Source organism: Haplochromis burtoni, unplaced genomic scaffold (assembly GCF_018398535.1).
Source record: "Haplochromis burtoni strain Fernald_Lab_line unplaced genomic scaffold, NCSU_Asbu1 Contig_179, whole genome shotgun sequence".
In the NCBI taxonomy this organism is placed as follows: Eukaryota; Metazoa; Chordata; class Actinopteri; order Cichliformes; family Cichlidae; genus Haplochromis; species Haplochromis burtoni.
The window spans coordinates 146,738-162,652 of NW_024582540.1; the positions used below are offsets into that span (position 1 = coordinate 146,738).

Below are 15,915 nucleotides of genomic sequence, written 5' to 3' on the forward strand. Positions count from 1 at the left end.
CACACACACACACACACACACACACACACACACACACACACACACACACACACACACACACACACACACACACACACACCCAGGCAGGCTCAGTCACACACACAAAACATAAGCACACAGAGGGTTCACTTAATGCCACTACCAGACTGAGAAGAAGGATAATTAATTCACCCTCAGTTCACTGTTGGAAGCTAACAATGATATTTAGTCTAAATTCAACACTTAGAAAAGAGGCTTTTATCCAAATTGATTTGCAGACAAGACAATGGAGGAATCTGACTATAAAGCATAAAAATTAAAAATGAAATGCATGTAAAAGAATATTGGTTTTTGGAACCAAATCAGATTTTTCAGAAACTAGCTAAAGCCACTATTTCATCATTTTTATTTTTGTCTTAAATGACCTGCCAGAGCTGTAAAGTGCACTTAGCACCTGTTGCTTGGTAACTGACAGATCCATATGCATTTTAGTGTTAATACAGGCAAGCTGTGTTATTTAAAAACATAATGCACTGTTGAATGTTTCATTTGTAATACGCTGTTTCTTGGCCCTGACAAAAACGCACGTACACAATAACGCATTGATAGCTATTGTTGGAAAGCAATAAGTACAACAGCAGCGTGCCTTCAGAACATGGGTTCAACTGGAAATTTTTGCAGTTCAATGGCCTTGTTAAGCATGCGTGCTTTAGATAAAGGCTAAGCTACTGTGTGTGTTCCCAAAGAACCCGACTGCAGTAACAGATGCCTTCTGAGGTAGTGTAAAAGTAGACACGGGGTAATCCATTAAACCCCAGTATATGGGTGTGTATTTTTGTATTTTTGCCCCAATAGCTGGTCCAGGTATCCTCCATTGCCCACAGCAGTGTTAATATTCTGCACACATTGGGTGCGGCCAAACCCCATTAATCATGTTTGTGAATGTCTAATCTCAACATTACTTGCACTGGTTTCATTTTCATGGCTGTCTGCAAGATTTATAATGGCGTTTGGAGAAGGTGTATGTGGTGTGTGTGCACACAGGTGCGCGTGTGTGTGTGTGCAAGAGATGTAATACACTGTTACGGAAGCATGCTCTTAAGTGTGTCACCTTGTTGAGGAGAAGAATGTCCTGAACGTTCGGTTAATGCTCCCTGTGGAGGTAGGATGGTAGGGAGACAGCACGATGACACACACACATCCATTACTTTAAATGTGTGTTCTACGTGAAATGAGTTTAAGCAAGTCTATATAATGTGTGTGTTTATACTGGTGTGTGCATGTGTGGGTGAGTGTGTGCATGTGTGTGAGGATACATGCTTGGCAAAATGCTTGACCTGGTTGTGTCCTCATTTGTTACCATAGTGACTATAAGTGGCCTTCAAGAGATGTCCATCCAGATGATAAGATCAGATTACATCAATGGAGGGAAAGAGCAGAAACAAACACTGGGGTGAGCGAGGGAATGAGTTTAAACAGGGATGCGAGAGGGTCTTAGGAGCCTTTAAAGTAATGTAGGGATCAACATACGCAGGCTGACTACAATACTTGATTGTCTTGTAAAGATTAATTTCCTTGAACCACCATTACGGGCCTGAGCACAGAGATGCACAATCAAAAACACACCTTCAAATACAACATGATACCAGTACCAGTCAGAGAGTGACAAAAGATGAACAGTACTCATTACCTAACACTAACAGTCTGCTTGGAGACCTGGATGTGGATGACCCTGCTAAATGCAGGACAGAGGGACTGTTTGTCTAGAAGAAGGCTGTCTAGAGACATTGACTGCAGACAACAGACTAAAAGACTGACAATCACATAGTGAAGAACAGGAACTTTTCCAAGCAAAGAGAAACTGGTTATGATACAGTACATGATAATGTGACTACAGTGTTGTTTAGTTCAGTCACTGAAACTGACTCATCTACTGATGAAGGATGAAAAAGTGGAATGACTTTAAATTTTCACATTATTACAATATTGGACATTCTTTTTTAATTAGACAACACCACAAATCAACACTGCAATATTAGATTTAAAGAAAAGCCTGAAGATTCCCACTCACTGAGGAAAACAGATACAGAATACAGTCCTCCAGCAGTCAAACTATTTGTTTTTCATGAAATAATGGCACACAATTTTGTCTTGTTAATGGTTTAGCTGTTCAAGCACTTTGTCATCCTTCTTTCAAACAATAATATATCATTTTACCTTCATGTTCATCATATTCATCATCATTGTCAAGAGAGTAATCATCAGCATCCTCACAGCATGGACTGTCTGCTATAAACCACCACAGAAATCAATAAAGAGCTGATAAACGTGTAACTTTAGAACTTTAAATGGCACAAGCAAATACACAAACAATAACAGCTAACTTGTATGGTTTATCCTAACAAGCACAACACAAATTGTAAAATTTTTGTTGCGTTTTAATTTGCAAACTGTCTGAAAAAAAAATATTAAAAAAGTAATTAAGGATGACTCTTCACTTTTTACTGCAAGCCCTCTTCAACTGCCAAATGAAGCTGTTTAAATAGTTTGCTTTTATTAGATTTTTAAATTTATTTCAAAGAGTTTCCAATTAATATCTTGCAGTGAGCAAAAAAGCCCCCAATAATAATAAACTGTGGATACATATAAGAGACATCATATGGTTCCTACTTGAACTATGGGTTCTACGTTTAACTACAGGCTATGGGATGTGTTGCAATACAGATCTGTTGTATTTACCATCTGAATCCAGATAATCATTGTTCACTAAAAGTGACAGGACACAAGAAATGGATACACTGTTGATACTATTCTCAGTTTTTTTGGATTAGATGCATTATATTGTAACAGAAAATGAGAAAATTATAGACATAATGGAATGGGAATACTACATGCTACATTCTACTGTGTAGAACAACACTATGAGTCTAATCAGTAAAGATCTTCAATGATTACATGATGTTTTAAACTCTTTCTTGTACAACATACAACAATCTATGCCTCAACAGGCTGCCAGTCTTACAGGTGAGCTAATGACAGTTACATGTGTAAGCTTGTGCTCGCTCATGTAACCATGGACTCTAGCCAGAGACTTACTCACACACAAACACACAAACACAGAAATCATTTAGTAAGATTTACCCAGTCTGATCTCATCATAGGGATGCTCCTCTGGTATAGCAGGTGATTAGCAAGGATGTGTGGACATTAACAGGAGGACAGAGATTAGCTTTGGTTGGATATTGGGGGCGGGAGCTAATTATCTAAACACAAATGAATCATCTTCATGTTAGGGGTCCAACGAAGTAGCTTATTTAGCTTTGGGAAACAAATAATACTGATGATTTTTGCTTGGCATGCATGCAAATTCATGTAAGCACACATAGAGAAACTACTCTTGCATCCCTAAATGTGTTTTTGATCTGTCATGATAATCAGACAAGAAAAGATAAAGAAAAAAGATCCTCCTATGTTCCACGATCTCATTTACTTGTTTTACGTCTTCCTGTCTCCCACTGTTAAAGAGCCCTACTACTATTAGCAGCTCATTCATTTATGAATGCAGATTAGATGAGATCCATTATGTATCAAACCAAAGGTCATACATCCCTAAAGAAAACGGCTTCTCAAGCTGAGCCTCCCTTTGTGCCAAGAGAGCTGGTCATTCTTTTTACGATTGTAAAAACACTAAACAGATTTTTCTTTCTATTTTTTTACTAAACAGGGTTTTTCCAGGCTCAGAATGGGCATTGTGGGGTGGCACGATAGTAGAGTGCAGACTTACTTTGTGTTACTTTATTTGATAAAAAGCTTTTTGAATTTTCTGACCATCTGATAAATAAAAAAGTGAATTACACTTAATTACTTGAAACCTTGATTAACAAGATAAGTGTTCTATACACAAAAGAAAGAAACCACAAAAAACAAAACTCATTAAACCTGAACGGCCAGGACCTTAAGCCTTTCAATAACCAGCTGACATCAGTGACATATTTCTCATTTTATATCCTGAGACTACATAAAGGCAGTAAACGCAACATAGTTATGGTTATAATGGTCACTGTTGCATAAGGGAGCCAGATGGTTAACTTGGCCGGGCCGGGGTGCTGGCAGCTATGCAACGATAAGCTCGTTTCCTGCATGGCTAACATGAAATAACGACAAAGCAGTGGGTTTTCACATTAGTGGCAGGGTTATGGATTTGGTTGCACAGACAGAAAAGCTAGTGACAGCAGATCCATTCAGTGGATGGAAGCATACTAGGCTGCTGTTGAGTCATCACATTCACAATAACATTTGTGTCAACCTCGGTATGCATCACTGTTTCATAAAATGCTGTATCACTTGGTTTTCTACAGGAAAAACAGCACTCTGTTAGCTTTAAACAACAGCAGTATTTCCACAAAACAGACATGATACTATGAAAAGGAGGCGTCAAAACACACAGGAGGAGGTCTGCTGAAAAAAAAGTTTGTCAGGGAAGACAGAAGACAGAAAACATTTTGGTGAATACTTCTGTATGTGTAAGGACAGTGAAGGCATCGTGGCACTAGGTTTAGAGTAGTGTTTGAGTGACGCGCTACTGAATGTTTTTAAGAAAGGAATAAGAGGGAAAAGGTATGGTGTGTGTATGTGTGTGTGTTTGTGCATGTCGATCATGTGTGGGGACATTTGTGTGCTTTGGTTGTTTGCACAAAATCCAAATTGAAATGCCAAATTGACCCTTAATCTGTACTTCCTGTGCCTCTGTAGATCTGAGAGCAACATAAGAGGTCTCCGCATGAGTGTTGCCCTACTCTCTCTGGTCTTTCTAAGGACATGAGGGAACTGTTTCCATTAAGCTAATGTGGGTTTGATCCATGGTGATGTATGTGAAGTGGCAGGATGTAGGGATGTGGGGTCAATGCGGTGCTGGGTGTCTGTGGACAGGCGATAAGAGAAGGGAGAAAAGCAGTTGTGTGTTCAGGGAGAAGCACTCTAAGAGAGGAGGAAGAACACAATATATGTATGCAAACCAGCAACCAATAGCACACGGGACCTGTTTGAATTTGCATGCCCTCTCCTTGAAGTAATCACAAATTTGTACTGAGATTGTACACACATCACAAGTGGATTCAAACAGGGCAAAGAGCTACTTGCTTCACTGTAGGTGAAGGGTTGACACACTGTGGTGTGCGGGAGAGGTACAGGGTGAGAAGAATATTATTGCGTTTACCTTCTACGTCATTACAGTCATAGTCTTGAGTGAAGCATAAATGGAGACAAAAGCACACACAAACACATGAAAGGAAAACCACTGCACCTCTGTGTAAAGCAGAAAACAGCACATTTAAGAGGTTAATGAAATGATAAATCAAATGTCAAACTCAAACATCAGCGAAATGACTCCCAGACAGAAAGATTACATAACTGCTATGCAACAAAAAAATCGTAGTGAAGTAATGGTTTGGTCTGCTTCTGAGAAGTATGAGAGCATAGGAATGTTTGATTTTTCTTACACTGCAAGAAACCCAACTTTGATACTCATGCAAGCCACATGTAGTTCTGGACTTTGCAGCACATCGTAAACATTGGTGATGATGGAAAGTTACTGTCATGCTATGAAATACAACATGTTAACAACAGTAGTGTTATTACTACCTACTTTAGTAGGTTTAGGGAGCTAGTCAAACATGTAGTAGCCATCCTACCTTTGACCCGTTCTCCACGGTTGAGTTGGATCTCTCCTTCCCCCTGTGGTGTGTAGGGCTTGACCACAATGAAGGTACGTCCTGGGACGGCACTGTAGAGTTTCCGTTTGGGCCCGCGGGAGCCTGACAGTGCTGGAGGCGTGTGATGAGGTGGGCTTGGGTCTCTCTGCACAGAGCCAGGGCTGTAAACAAATACATATGTCACTGTGGTGATTCCAGGGAGCTGGTAACTGAAGCCTGTGGTCACCGACATGTTCGTCAGCGGGACAGAAACCTGGTGACACCCCCTGGTTGTTATGGTGGCCAGGGAGGGATTCATAAACAAGTTCCAGCACCTGCCAATGAAGGGTCAATAGTCAGTGTTCCATGGGAGAGTCATCAGTGGAGAGCACACCCCTCACAGCCACTACCTCACCTTTCCCTTCTTCTTATTCCCTCTCTTCCCTCCTTAATAGCAATAGACAGTATCCTCCTTGCTCTCTTTTACCTCCTCCTTCTATCTCTCCCCTCTCCCTCGCATCCTAATCGAGGTAGAAGCAGAAACATAACGGTTAGAGGAACTGCACTGCTTCCTTTTCTGTGTGGTTCTGCCAGATCCGTCTGGAAGCCCCCTCCCCTTAGTCCAACACATCCTGAGTTGGGTGTCCAGCAGAAGTCCCCTACAGAAAGGGACAGAAATCCCCCATACGTCCCCAATTCCAGATGCTCCAGGCTGGGTTACAGATCTTGCCTCGTCCTTGAGTCCTGGTTGTCCTGCTGTGGAGGAGAGAGGCTGGGTTTGCTCCCCAACTCCCGTTCCCTCTCCCGGGAGTCCCGCCGCGTCTGCCTCTCCTCTCCCCTCCACCCCTCACACATACACGCTCTCTCACACACGCTCGCACACACTCTGGCAATGCTGCTGCTACTGCTGCTGTTGCTTTGCTCCGTGGCTCCCCTCCCCTTTGACGGCTCGCTCACATTCACACACCACAAGCCCTCTATGTGCATTCTAGCTGTGTGCATAGGCACATACACAGACAGCCCCCTCTGCTCCCGCTAACACTGCACCTTCACTAGCACGGCACATGCCGCCACCAGCATGTTGCTAACACGCCGCTTACAGACATACACACTCGTCCCAGAGCACGATTGATCTCCTGCCTGTCTGCCTGCGAACGTGCACGCACCATGGCTCCCTGAGGCAGGCAGTGATAGCATGTGTATGTGTGTGTGTGTGTGTGCTTGTGTGCAGTGGGGTGGGGGTCAAAAAGCTCCAGCCGATTTGGTTTAATTGTCGCTCCTCCCTCTTTTCCCTCGTCTCAAATCCTTTCCCTCTCTCTCCCATTCTCTCGCCTTCATTTCACCCTGTTATCCCTTTTCTCCTCAACATTTCTCTCTGCTGCGTCTTCGTTCTCTCTCTTTCCTTTTCCATCTTTGCTCTCTCTCTCTCTGGCGGTGAATTCTAATACAGCAGCAGCAGAGCTCCGCCTAGTCTTCATTCATCACTTCTTTGCCACCGCTCTGTAAGTTGCATTCAGCGTCACTCTGCCTCTTGTCTGATCAGAGCTTCACCATAGGTCAAAAAACAAAAAGCAATACATCTATAGTAATCACAAAAAGGAGATTAATAAAAATCAAATGCTTAAAATGGCATTTCACCAATCTGAGATGTTCTTGTTTCTGTTTCACATATAGACAGGAGACTGTATTTTTACTGTAACAAGTGGTTTTCTTATGCCCTGAACTTGGACCTTGATGCTACTCTCTGCAACGTTTACTTAAAAGACAAGAAATCTCTAAACCTCTTCATCACTTTCACTCTCTTTCACTCTTTTGCCATTTCTCCCTCAGCATATTGTATCAGTCACTTTAAAGCCTTCATTCGATCCTTCACCAACCTCATGTGCCCTTTCCTCTTATTTCTAAATCCTTCGGTCTACTCTTTCCCTGATTTCAAGCATTATTTGTCTCTTTCTCGCCCACACTCTCTATTGCTTTTCTTGCTCTCCTCATCTGACCCAGCCTCTCTTTCTCTGCCTCCCTCTCTATCGAAACAACAGCTCGCTGACGGCTTTCCAATTACCGCCGGGACTGAGGCCCAGAATGGCTGCCGCATTTTAATGTCAGAGCCCGAGCACTGAACATCAGCAGCGTGCACAGCGGAGGAAGCGTTACAATTGGAGAAGCAAGGAGTTGAGGCTATGTCAGAATGACACAGATGTGGAAAAAAAACCCTTAAAGGACCATTTCATCCATTTCAATAACTCATATATACCTCCTCCCATCCACTACACTTACTGTGAGGTTGTGTACACAGCCTAACCTTTGCTGGTCCTTGCAATTAAGCTGACTGGACCTGGGTGACACATATTATCTACTGTATGTGTCAGACAGAAGGGAGATGTTGGAGCTGTTTTTGCCCTCTCCTTGCCTGTAATAAATTGCTTTAGTTGCCAAGGATGAGGTTTAAACGGCACTTAGAAAAATTCAGATAAAAATCTTAATGATCATAAACCTGAAATAAAAAAAGAAAAAAAAAGAAAAAGCAAAGTGGATGAGCTAAGTCAAGCAGACAACTACAGCTGAACTGCACACATAAGACTCACTTTGTGTCACTTTTCCTCACCTAATTTATCAAACACGCCCTCTAAATTTAGTGGTCTAATTAAGCTGCCAAGTTCCCATGTTTCCCTCTGCCACGTCATTGGTGTTGCTCCCCTGCTTCGTGGCTCCGCTGCATTATTTATTCCCCTCCAGCACACCACCATCCACCTGTAGGCACCGGGGGGATTTTTACTCATCACTTCCCAATTTGTTTGCGTATTATGTTTGTGGGAAGTGACGAGCTTGGAGCCCAAACTCCAAATTGTAATTATACTCTTCTGCTGTAATAAATTATTCCAAGCTTTGATTTGCCTGACTCAAGACGAGCCTAAATGGCTTTTATTACATTTTCTACTTTCTCGATGTCGTTGTCAATGTTGTATATCAACATTTCTCAATAGAAAGCAATTTCCATTGCAAGAGTTAGTTAACTGGTTGCTTCGGGTATATCCTAGATTGTTTTGTGTTCTCCGTGGTTATAATATTGTTTAACAGCTTCCTGGAAGAGGGTATCAATAAGCTTTCTAAAATTAGTCTGAGATGGACGGACAACAAAAAGTTGACTATTTAAAAATGTTAAAGGGATTTCTAATTGATTTATCATGTGCTGTTGAGTGGCAGCACTCAGCAAAGGCAGCTGGGTCCTTGCCTTTCTCTGGAGCTTTATAGAGTCCATATCATCAAAAACATTCACTGCACTTTTTTTCTTTTCTCTTGTTTTGCTGCAATATTGAGCGTAGCTTCAGAAAAATACAAATGTAGGACCCATTACATCTACCCTTAAGCATGCACTTGTGCACAAACTCCTAATGCAATCTACAGTATGATGGATACTCATCGTTTCCTAGGACACCAGGATTTGTCTCCGTTACGATGGCAACTATCAATTTGAGAAGAAGAAAATTCAGGTAAAAAAAAGAATCCCGAAGAGTCAAAAACATGAACTGAAACTGTAAATTTGTCATAAAATATTTGATTTGATTTATATAAAGCTCCATCCTGATTAAAAAAAAGTGCACTGCAGCTGTAGCAATAATTCAGTTTACACAGATCACACTGACCTTGACACTTAGTATGATTTTATTCCATGTGCAAATACAGTAAAAAAGGCGATGTCAGATAATATAAGATCCAAAAATAAATGTTATACCAGTGACTACACTCCAGTTTAGCGGATAAAACCCTTTGGGGAAAAAGTGTATATGTTTTACAAAAAAGTCATTTTAATTTTCAGTGTACGAGGAAAAAATTCAATAAGCTCTGCATATGATAAGTGCAAACATTTCCATGTCAGTTATCAGATGTCTAATTAGGATTGATTTTGTTTTGTTTTTTTGCAAAGACAGCTAAAAAAACAGATTAATATTTGAACAGCTTGTTAATAAATCTAGCTCTTTCAGTTTGTCTCTGTGCGTGAAATCCCAGCATAACTCCAAAGATGCAACTGCAAATGCCATTTTTACAGATGCCATCAAAACTAAGCCGCCTCAGTGTAGCATTTTCTCACATGACTGCCTTGTCTTCTCAGGTAAATGGCTTTTTCCTCAAATAGCACAGCTCTCTAAGGTGAGATGAGCTCATTATAAACACAGTCATAATCAGCATCACACTTTGCATCCTAATGATCATCAGTCTGTCCTTTGCTTTACTGCACATGAATGGACATGCTATATGCTCTCTCATTCTTTCCTGGGCAACATGGGAGTGTTAATGGCTATCAAGGCCAAAGCAGAATTTGGACTGTGCTCACTGGGCAGAACATATTAAGGTCTTAGACAGCAAATCTGTTTGTACACAGACAGCTTATGCTCTGCAGGGTCTTTAACATTAAACTAAATTAGAAGCAAGAGTCAACTGGTGTGATTAACACATAACTCTAAACTGCGCCTCAATCTCATATGTGGGAGGAGCTCAGCTAAACAAACCCCTTATAACGAGAGTCTTGCGTCTTTTCATAAAATAATCACTATTCACTTTTCACTGTAATATAAAATTTACCCAAGATATGAAATAAAGTATGGGAGGTGTGATTTATAGTAACTTACATCACATGTGAACTCCTTCACATTATGCTTGGCAATGGGCCATAAGCCTGTAGATAGGTGATGTGCTCTATTTATAGAGGACGTTTTCTATAAAAACACCTCAACATGTTCCTATAAAGGTGCAAAGGGAATATGGAGAACCGAGGCCTTTCACTGAGCCATGAAAGTCCTTGATCATAGCTAAAAGAGTTTGATAAACAATTTATTCCTAACTGAAATGACAGATTTTTATGTATCCCGTGGCCTTGCTCACGAGTCAGCCTAAAACAGCAACAAAGATTGCCAGCGCTTATCGATGTGGCACCTGCAGCGATACAGGTGTTGTACTGTGAAAAGGGACCTGATCAGAATTTCAGCTATCACCTGTAGTCAGGAGCTCTGGAAACTGACAGAAAACAAGGCAGTAAAGTTATGTTTGCTTCACAGGTTTTTGGACCCTCAGGGACAAGATGAAGGACTAATGTATGCAGAAAGGATTTGGCATAAAAACCTTGAGGGGACATAAAACAGGAGAAGACCCTGGGGCAGCCCTAGAATATAGTGAAGGGATTACATATTGAATGTGAACTGGAAACACCTCAGAAACCCCAAAGTAGAGCTGGAGGATGTGACTAGTGGGAACAACATCAAGGCTATCATAATTATCAAGCTGCTACCACGAATGAGTGTCAGAGCATGCTGAACAGAGGTTAAGCTACTTGAAGAACTGGTATGTTACAGATCAATGCCAACAGCTTTGGAGAAAGACCAGCTAAAAGTAAACCACATCTACATTATTGATGAATACTGACCTGACTCTGAACATTTAACAAAATGAAAGCCATACATCTAGTTTTTAAAAAGCCTATCCAATCAAAGATCGGCTATGAAGGCCTTGGACCGGAAATGAGTTCATCACAGTGCTAAAATAGAGAGACTAACGACCACTCACACTAACATATACATTTACCACTAATTTGAAACTATTAATTAAGCTAACATGCATGCCTTTGGACTGTGGGGGGAAACTGGAGGACCTAAAAGATGAGAAACCAACCGGTAGGTTCAAAATAAGAACTTTAATGCTGTGAGATGACAGTGCTGCCAGTCGAAACACAAAACAACACTAAAATGACTGCACATAATGCACTATACTGCATGAAATTACCATAATGTGGAATTACTGTGTGGCTAACCCAGTCCAGAGGGCAGTACTCTTTTAAACAAAGATGGAAGAGAAACTGCTAAATGGATCTGTGTTAGATTACTCTAAAAGATCAGTCCCTCTCCCCTGTGTCCTTCTTTGATGTATGAATTTTCCGCAGGTAAAGCAGAGCAAGCTCAACACTCCTTTTTCTCCTTTTTGTTTCTCTACCCTTTTCCTGTCCTCTATGCATACCTCGGGCCTATGGCCGTGTTGAGGTGCCATGAATAATCTTCACACCGCCAGTGTCTGGTGTGACTAATGCATAGAAAGGAAGGATAGAAGTTGAAAAAGAGGTGAGGAGAACAGTAACAGAACAAGTAATTCAAAGTTGAAGGGAGCAGCACACCTCTCGCTTTTATTTGTAACATAATGGTCATTGTGCAGTATATCAGCAGGGAAATGAGGCCAATTCTTTCTCATTAACTATTGGTAATGTTGTGTGACTGAATTTTTATTTAAAATAAACTGTCCCCTAGCCTCCCGTGAGTTGAGAAAAAAAAAGGACGGAAACAACCAACAGCCCAAGCAACGATCTAACGGAGCCTGTGCTGGCTGAGTTTTAAAAAAACTAACTTGGCTCCGAAAAACTGAACAGCTTCATCTCTTATTTAATGTACCCTGGTCAGAGGGCATCTCATATACATACACTTCTAAATAAATACTGATGAAATATTTCCCTACTGCAACTGTGGGGAAAGTTGGATACAAAAGATCAAATATTGTATCTATTGCTCAGCAACATCACAAAGTGTCTATCTGGCTGCTTGAAATCTTTCTTACAAACCCAGACAAATAACTGAGAGCTCAGGTGCACAGTTCAACATCACAATTTCTGACAATGACACTGACGAAACAATGCTCCATTCTTGATGATTAATTATCTCTTTGTGTTGTCAGCCCATTACGGCAAGTAGCCAATTAACCTTTTACGACAGAGCCAAATTTGCTTTGTCCCGATAAAACTGTGCCATATTATCATATTAACATCATGAATCATGTCTAATCATACTGTCTACTACATCAGTTGGAGTTGGAGTGAAAATCGTAGCCACAGCTTTGATTATTGTTAGATTTTGATCTTTAAATTAAAAAACAGAAGTCTAACCTGTTTACCCTTTCTATTGTCTCCATCTAAACCTTTAGCTGAAGGGTAGCCAAATCCTGGCAACACTGCACACACGTGAGGAGGAGGAAGTGATGGTGAGTTCCACAGGAACCTGCTAGAGTGGGCTGTTGACTGGCCAACTAATTTCACACTCCCCTGGCACCCATAATGCCTCTAGAGTTACCACAGGCATAAACAGAAGGTCAGAGAGTGAAACGGAGAGAGGGAGGGAGAAATATTACAGAAAAAAATATCCAAGGACAGCATCAGTCTCACTTGGGTGCAGATTCTGGCCATGGAGACCAGCTGCTCGTTTTAGGCTTTTTATACATTCTCACTTTAATCCATGGCACACTAAAAAAAAAAAAAAAGGTCTCAACGTTTTGTGTACAAAAGACTGCGATATTTCATTTTTCTTTACTTTCATCGTTCTGCCTTTTGTGTCACTTTATGTAAGCCTTGTGCACAGTGACGACAACAGCAAAAGATGTATATCTCTGTCAGTGACTGTTCACGCCAACGCAGCACCAGATATAGTAGAAAAGGACGCACTTACTTTGCTATCATTATTGGACATAACATGCTTCACAGAAAGAGTGGAAGGTACATTAACGATGCGGGGAGACTTTTTTTTAATTAACTAAATTTACTTCATGTATTCCACTTCATTTGTTTCATTTTATTTGATTGTGGTACACTTAGTGCATACACTTTAGACTCTAGAGTTTTAGTGTTTAGTGATGCGTGCAAGTCTTTTATATGATTTAGCAGATTATGCTGAATGTTCTCTGGCTGCAAACTGCAGACGGATGACAAGACTATGGAGCAGTGTTTGCGTGTTTGTGTGTTAATGACAGAAAATGAGGTAAAAAACGTGAGCGCCTGTGAACGTGCGCGTGTGAGTCTCTTTGATGGATGGAGTAAAGTGACAAGAGAGTATTAGAGGAGAGAGGAGTACGGCCGGAGCTGTGTCCGTAATGCAATTCCCTTGACAGACATCAAGCTGTTTCACACAAACACACGTACATTTGCACAGAGCGTGCGGCATCGCGGAAACACATTAGGTGGGCGCTCTATGTAGGTGATCTTGTGCTGATATATGACCATAATAAAAAGCTTAACAAGTGTCTGCAAACCAGTTTAATCTTTTGGTTCAAGATGTGATCAGAGCTCTAGTTTACTGTGCAGTTTGTCTGGTGGTTCAGAGGGGAAGAAATTCGTCCCAGCATCCTGCAGCACCAGTTCATCTGCTGTATTTATCTATCAACTAGGTGACATTACTCAGAGATGTAGCTTCAGAATGTCACCACTGTCTCTCAGTATCTGTCACACAACCCAACATCTGAACAAACACACATTGGCAGCTGTCAATTGGTCCCGGTGGTGATAATTATTAGTCCCTTTCCATCTGTCTGTCTCTGACCTGTGCACGTGGTTGTGTCTCCACGTACGATTACATATACCACATCTGAAGTATGTTATTTGTGATTCCAGCACGATACCGCAGATGGGCTTGTTACATAAACAGGGTTTTTATTTATGCCTAACACTCATCATGTCACTGATCATACCAAAGCACCCTTACAACCCATGGGCCACCCAACAGCTACGCCAAATGGAACCGATACCGATCTGTATTTCAATCTGTCACTACCACAATATTAACATACATTTTTAGATCCAATACACAGTTTTGTAGCCAGGGTGGACTTTCACATGTCAAAGCCTGAATGAATAAACAAGATTCTGTACTGACTGATATTATGTCATGATTATCACAAGCAGCAGACTGTAGCAGATGGAATAGGATGCAAAAGGCTGCCTGGTGACTAACAAGTGATTCAGACACATCACATGGGGCTCTTTGCTCTCTGAAATTAGGTTTAAAAATCAAAGTAGCTAGCAAAATCACAAGGGCAATAAAAATGATGTACTTAAGTGAATAGCTGCCAAGACTGACAAATGTGAGACATGAATTAGAAACAGGAAATAAAAACAGATTCACTTTTTTTTATGAAGCTCTCTGCTAAGTTGAGTATAAAAAACGCAACTGAACGCAGGTTATTACAAACCTGAGTCTTCCACGAGGGCCATGCCCATGAGGGTAGCCGTGGCTGTGGGACCGTCTAGGAACTGGTTTGTCATCTTCATGCATGTGATGTAGAGACGGTGAACGGGAATGGGAGGATCTGGAGCTGCCAGTACTCTGGAGACTGCTGTCAGGGATCTCTCCATGACGACTCTGATATAAGACATGTGTAAAACATCAATCACCTTCCCTGAGATCATCCTTCTCTTTTACTCCTTCACTCTTTCTTATGAATGCATTCTTTTTTTTTTAGGTTTACATTTCATATCTGCGCGACTTCGCTTACTTCTCCAAGGCTGCTGTGCTGTTGCCCAAAAGCAGGCAGACTGCGTAGTGAAGGGACGGGGGAGTGACCCTGGCGGCCACGGGCTTCTCTGGTTGGTTGAGCATGGATGTGATCGTGGTCCCCGTTCAGGTTGTTGTCGCTTGCAGAGCGAAGTAAGGAACGGGGTGAAGGCAGGGGGCCAGGCATCACACGTCGACGGTTGGTGTAGGAGGGAGTCTCCCTGAAAGGCACTAAGAAGAAAAATTACACATAATTATACACTGTTGGCATTTCAGTAAAACCTTAAGATGGATTTCCTAATCCACTGAAGTGGCTTATAAATCTTAGCAATTACCATATTTTAACTTTGAAGGATCAAATACAGATTAAGATAAAAAAAGTATATAGAAAGGGATCACTGGACTTTTTGGAATTTGTTTGCAAAAAAATGCAATTTGTTAGTAAGTTAGTTCACTGTAATTTCTATTTCAGCATGCTGAATGTAAGAAGAGACACAATGCCTTTATGACGAGAGTGAGGCATTACATCCTGCTCACACCAGATGGCAGAGTTTTCCTGTACTTTATTTCAGAGAGAGAAACTACTAAACTCAGCAGGGATCCAATAATCCTCAGGAACATTTTCCAGTTCTGTTACATTTTCATCTCTTTCACTTTTTCTTCTTTGTATTTTCCACTGTATTTAAATTATAATCACTTTCCATGACCTCCTTCGCTATCTAGGTCGAGCTTGATGCCTCTCCAAGTCTACCTTCACTTAATTCAATTCAATTCTATTCACTCAATTCTGCGCTCTGTATTGTAAGGAAAAGCCCACATTAATACAGAAATCAGACGACCCTCTATGAGCAGGCACCTGGCAACAGTGGGAAGGAAAAACTCCCTTTTAACAAGTAGAAACTGCAAGCAGAACCAGGATCAGGGAGGAGCAGTCATCTGCCATGACTGGTAAG

The 15,915-nt window shown here is 41.2% G+C and overlaps 1 protein-coding gene across 13 annotated transcripts in view; it reads right to left on the reverse strand.

The window, feature by feature from the left end:
* The window catches only part of shank3a (SH3 and multiple ankyrin repeat domains 3a), a 158,928-nt gene that overhangs the window by 60,982 nt on the left and 82,031 nt on the right, over positions 1-15,915 (reverse strand). For 11 of the 13 annotated variants that reach the window (XR_001336747.2, XR_001336746.2, XM_014337403.2 and 8 more), the window contains 4 exons: positions 14,964-15,193; positions 14,661-14,830; positions 5,670-5,851; positions 5,195-5,218 (listed from right to left, as the gene is read on the reverse strand). Coding sequence is in view for 11 of the 13 variants with exons in the window: in XM_014337403.2 (XP_014192889.2) it covers positions 5,195-5,218; positions 5,670-5,851; positions 14,661-14,830; positions 14,964-15,193 (606 nt within the window). In the remaining 2 variants the exon portion in view is untranslated. The remainder of the gene's footprint in view (positions 1-5,194; positions 5,219-5,669; positions 5,852-14,660; positions 14,831-14,963; positions 15,194-15,915) is intronic. The other 2 variants (XM_014337404.2, XM_014337401.2) reach the window with 1 other exon arrangement.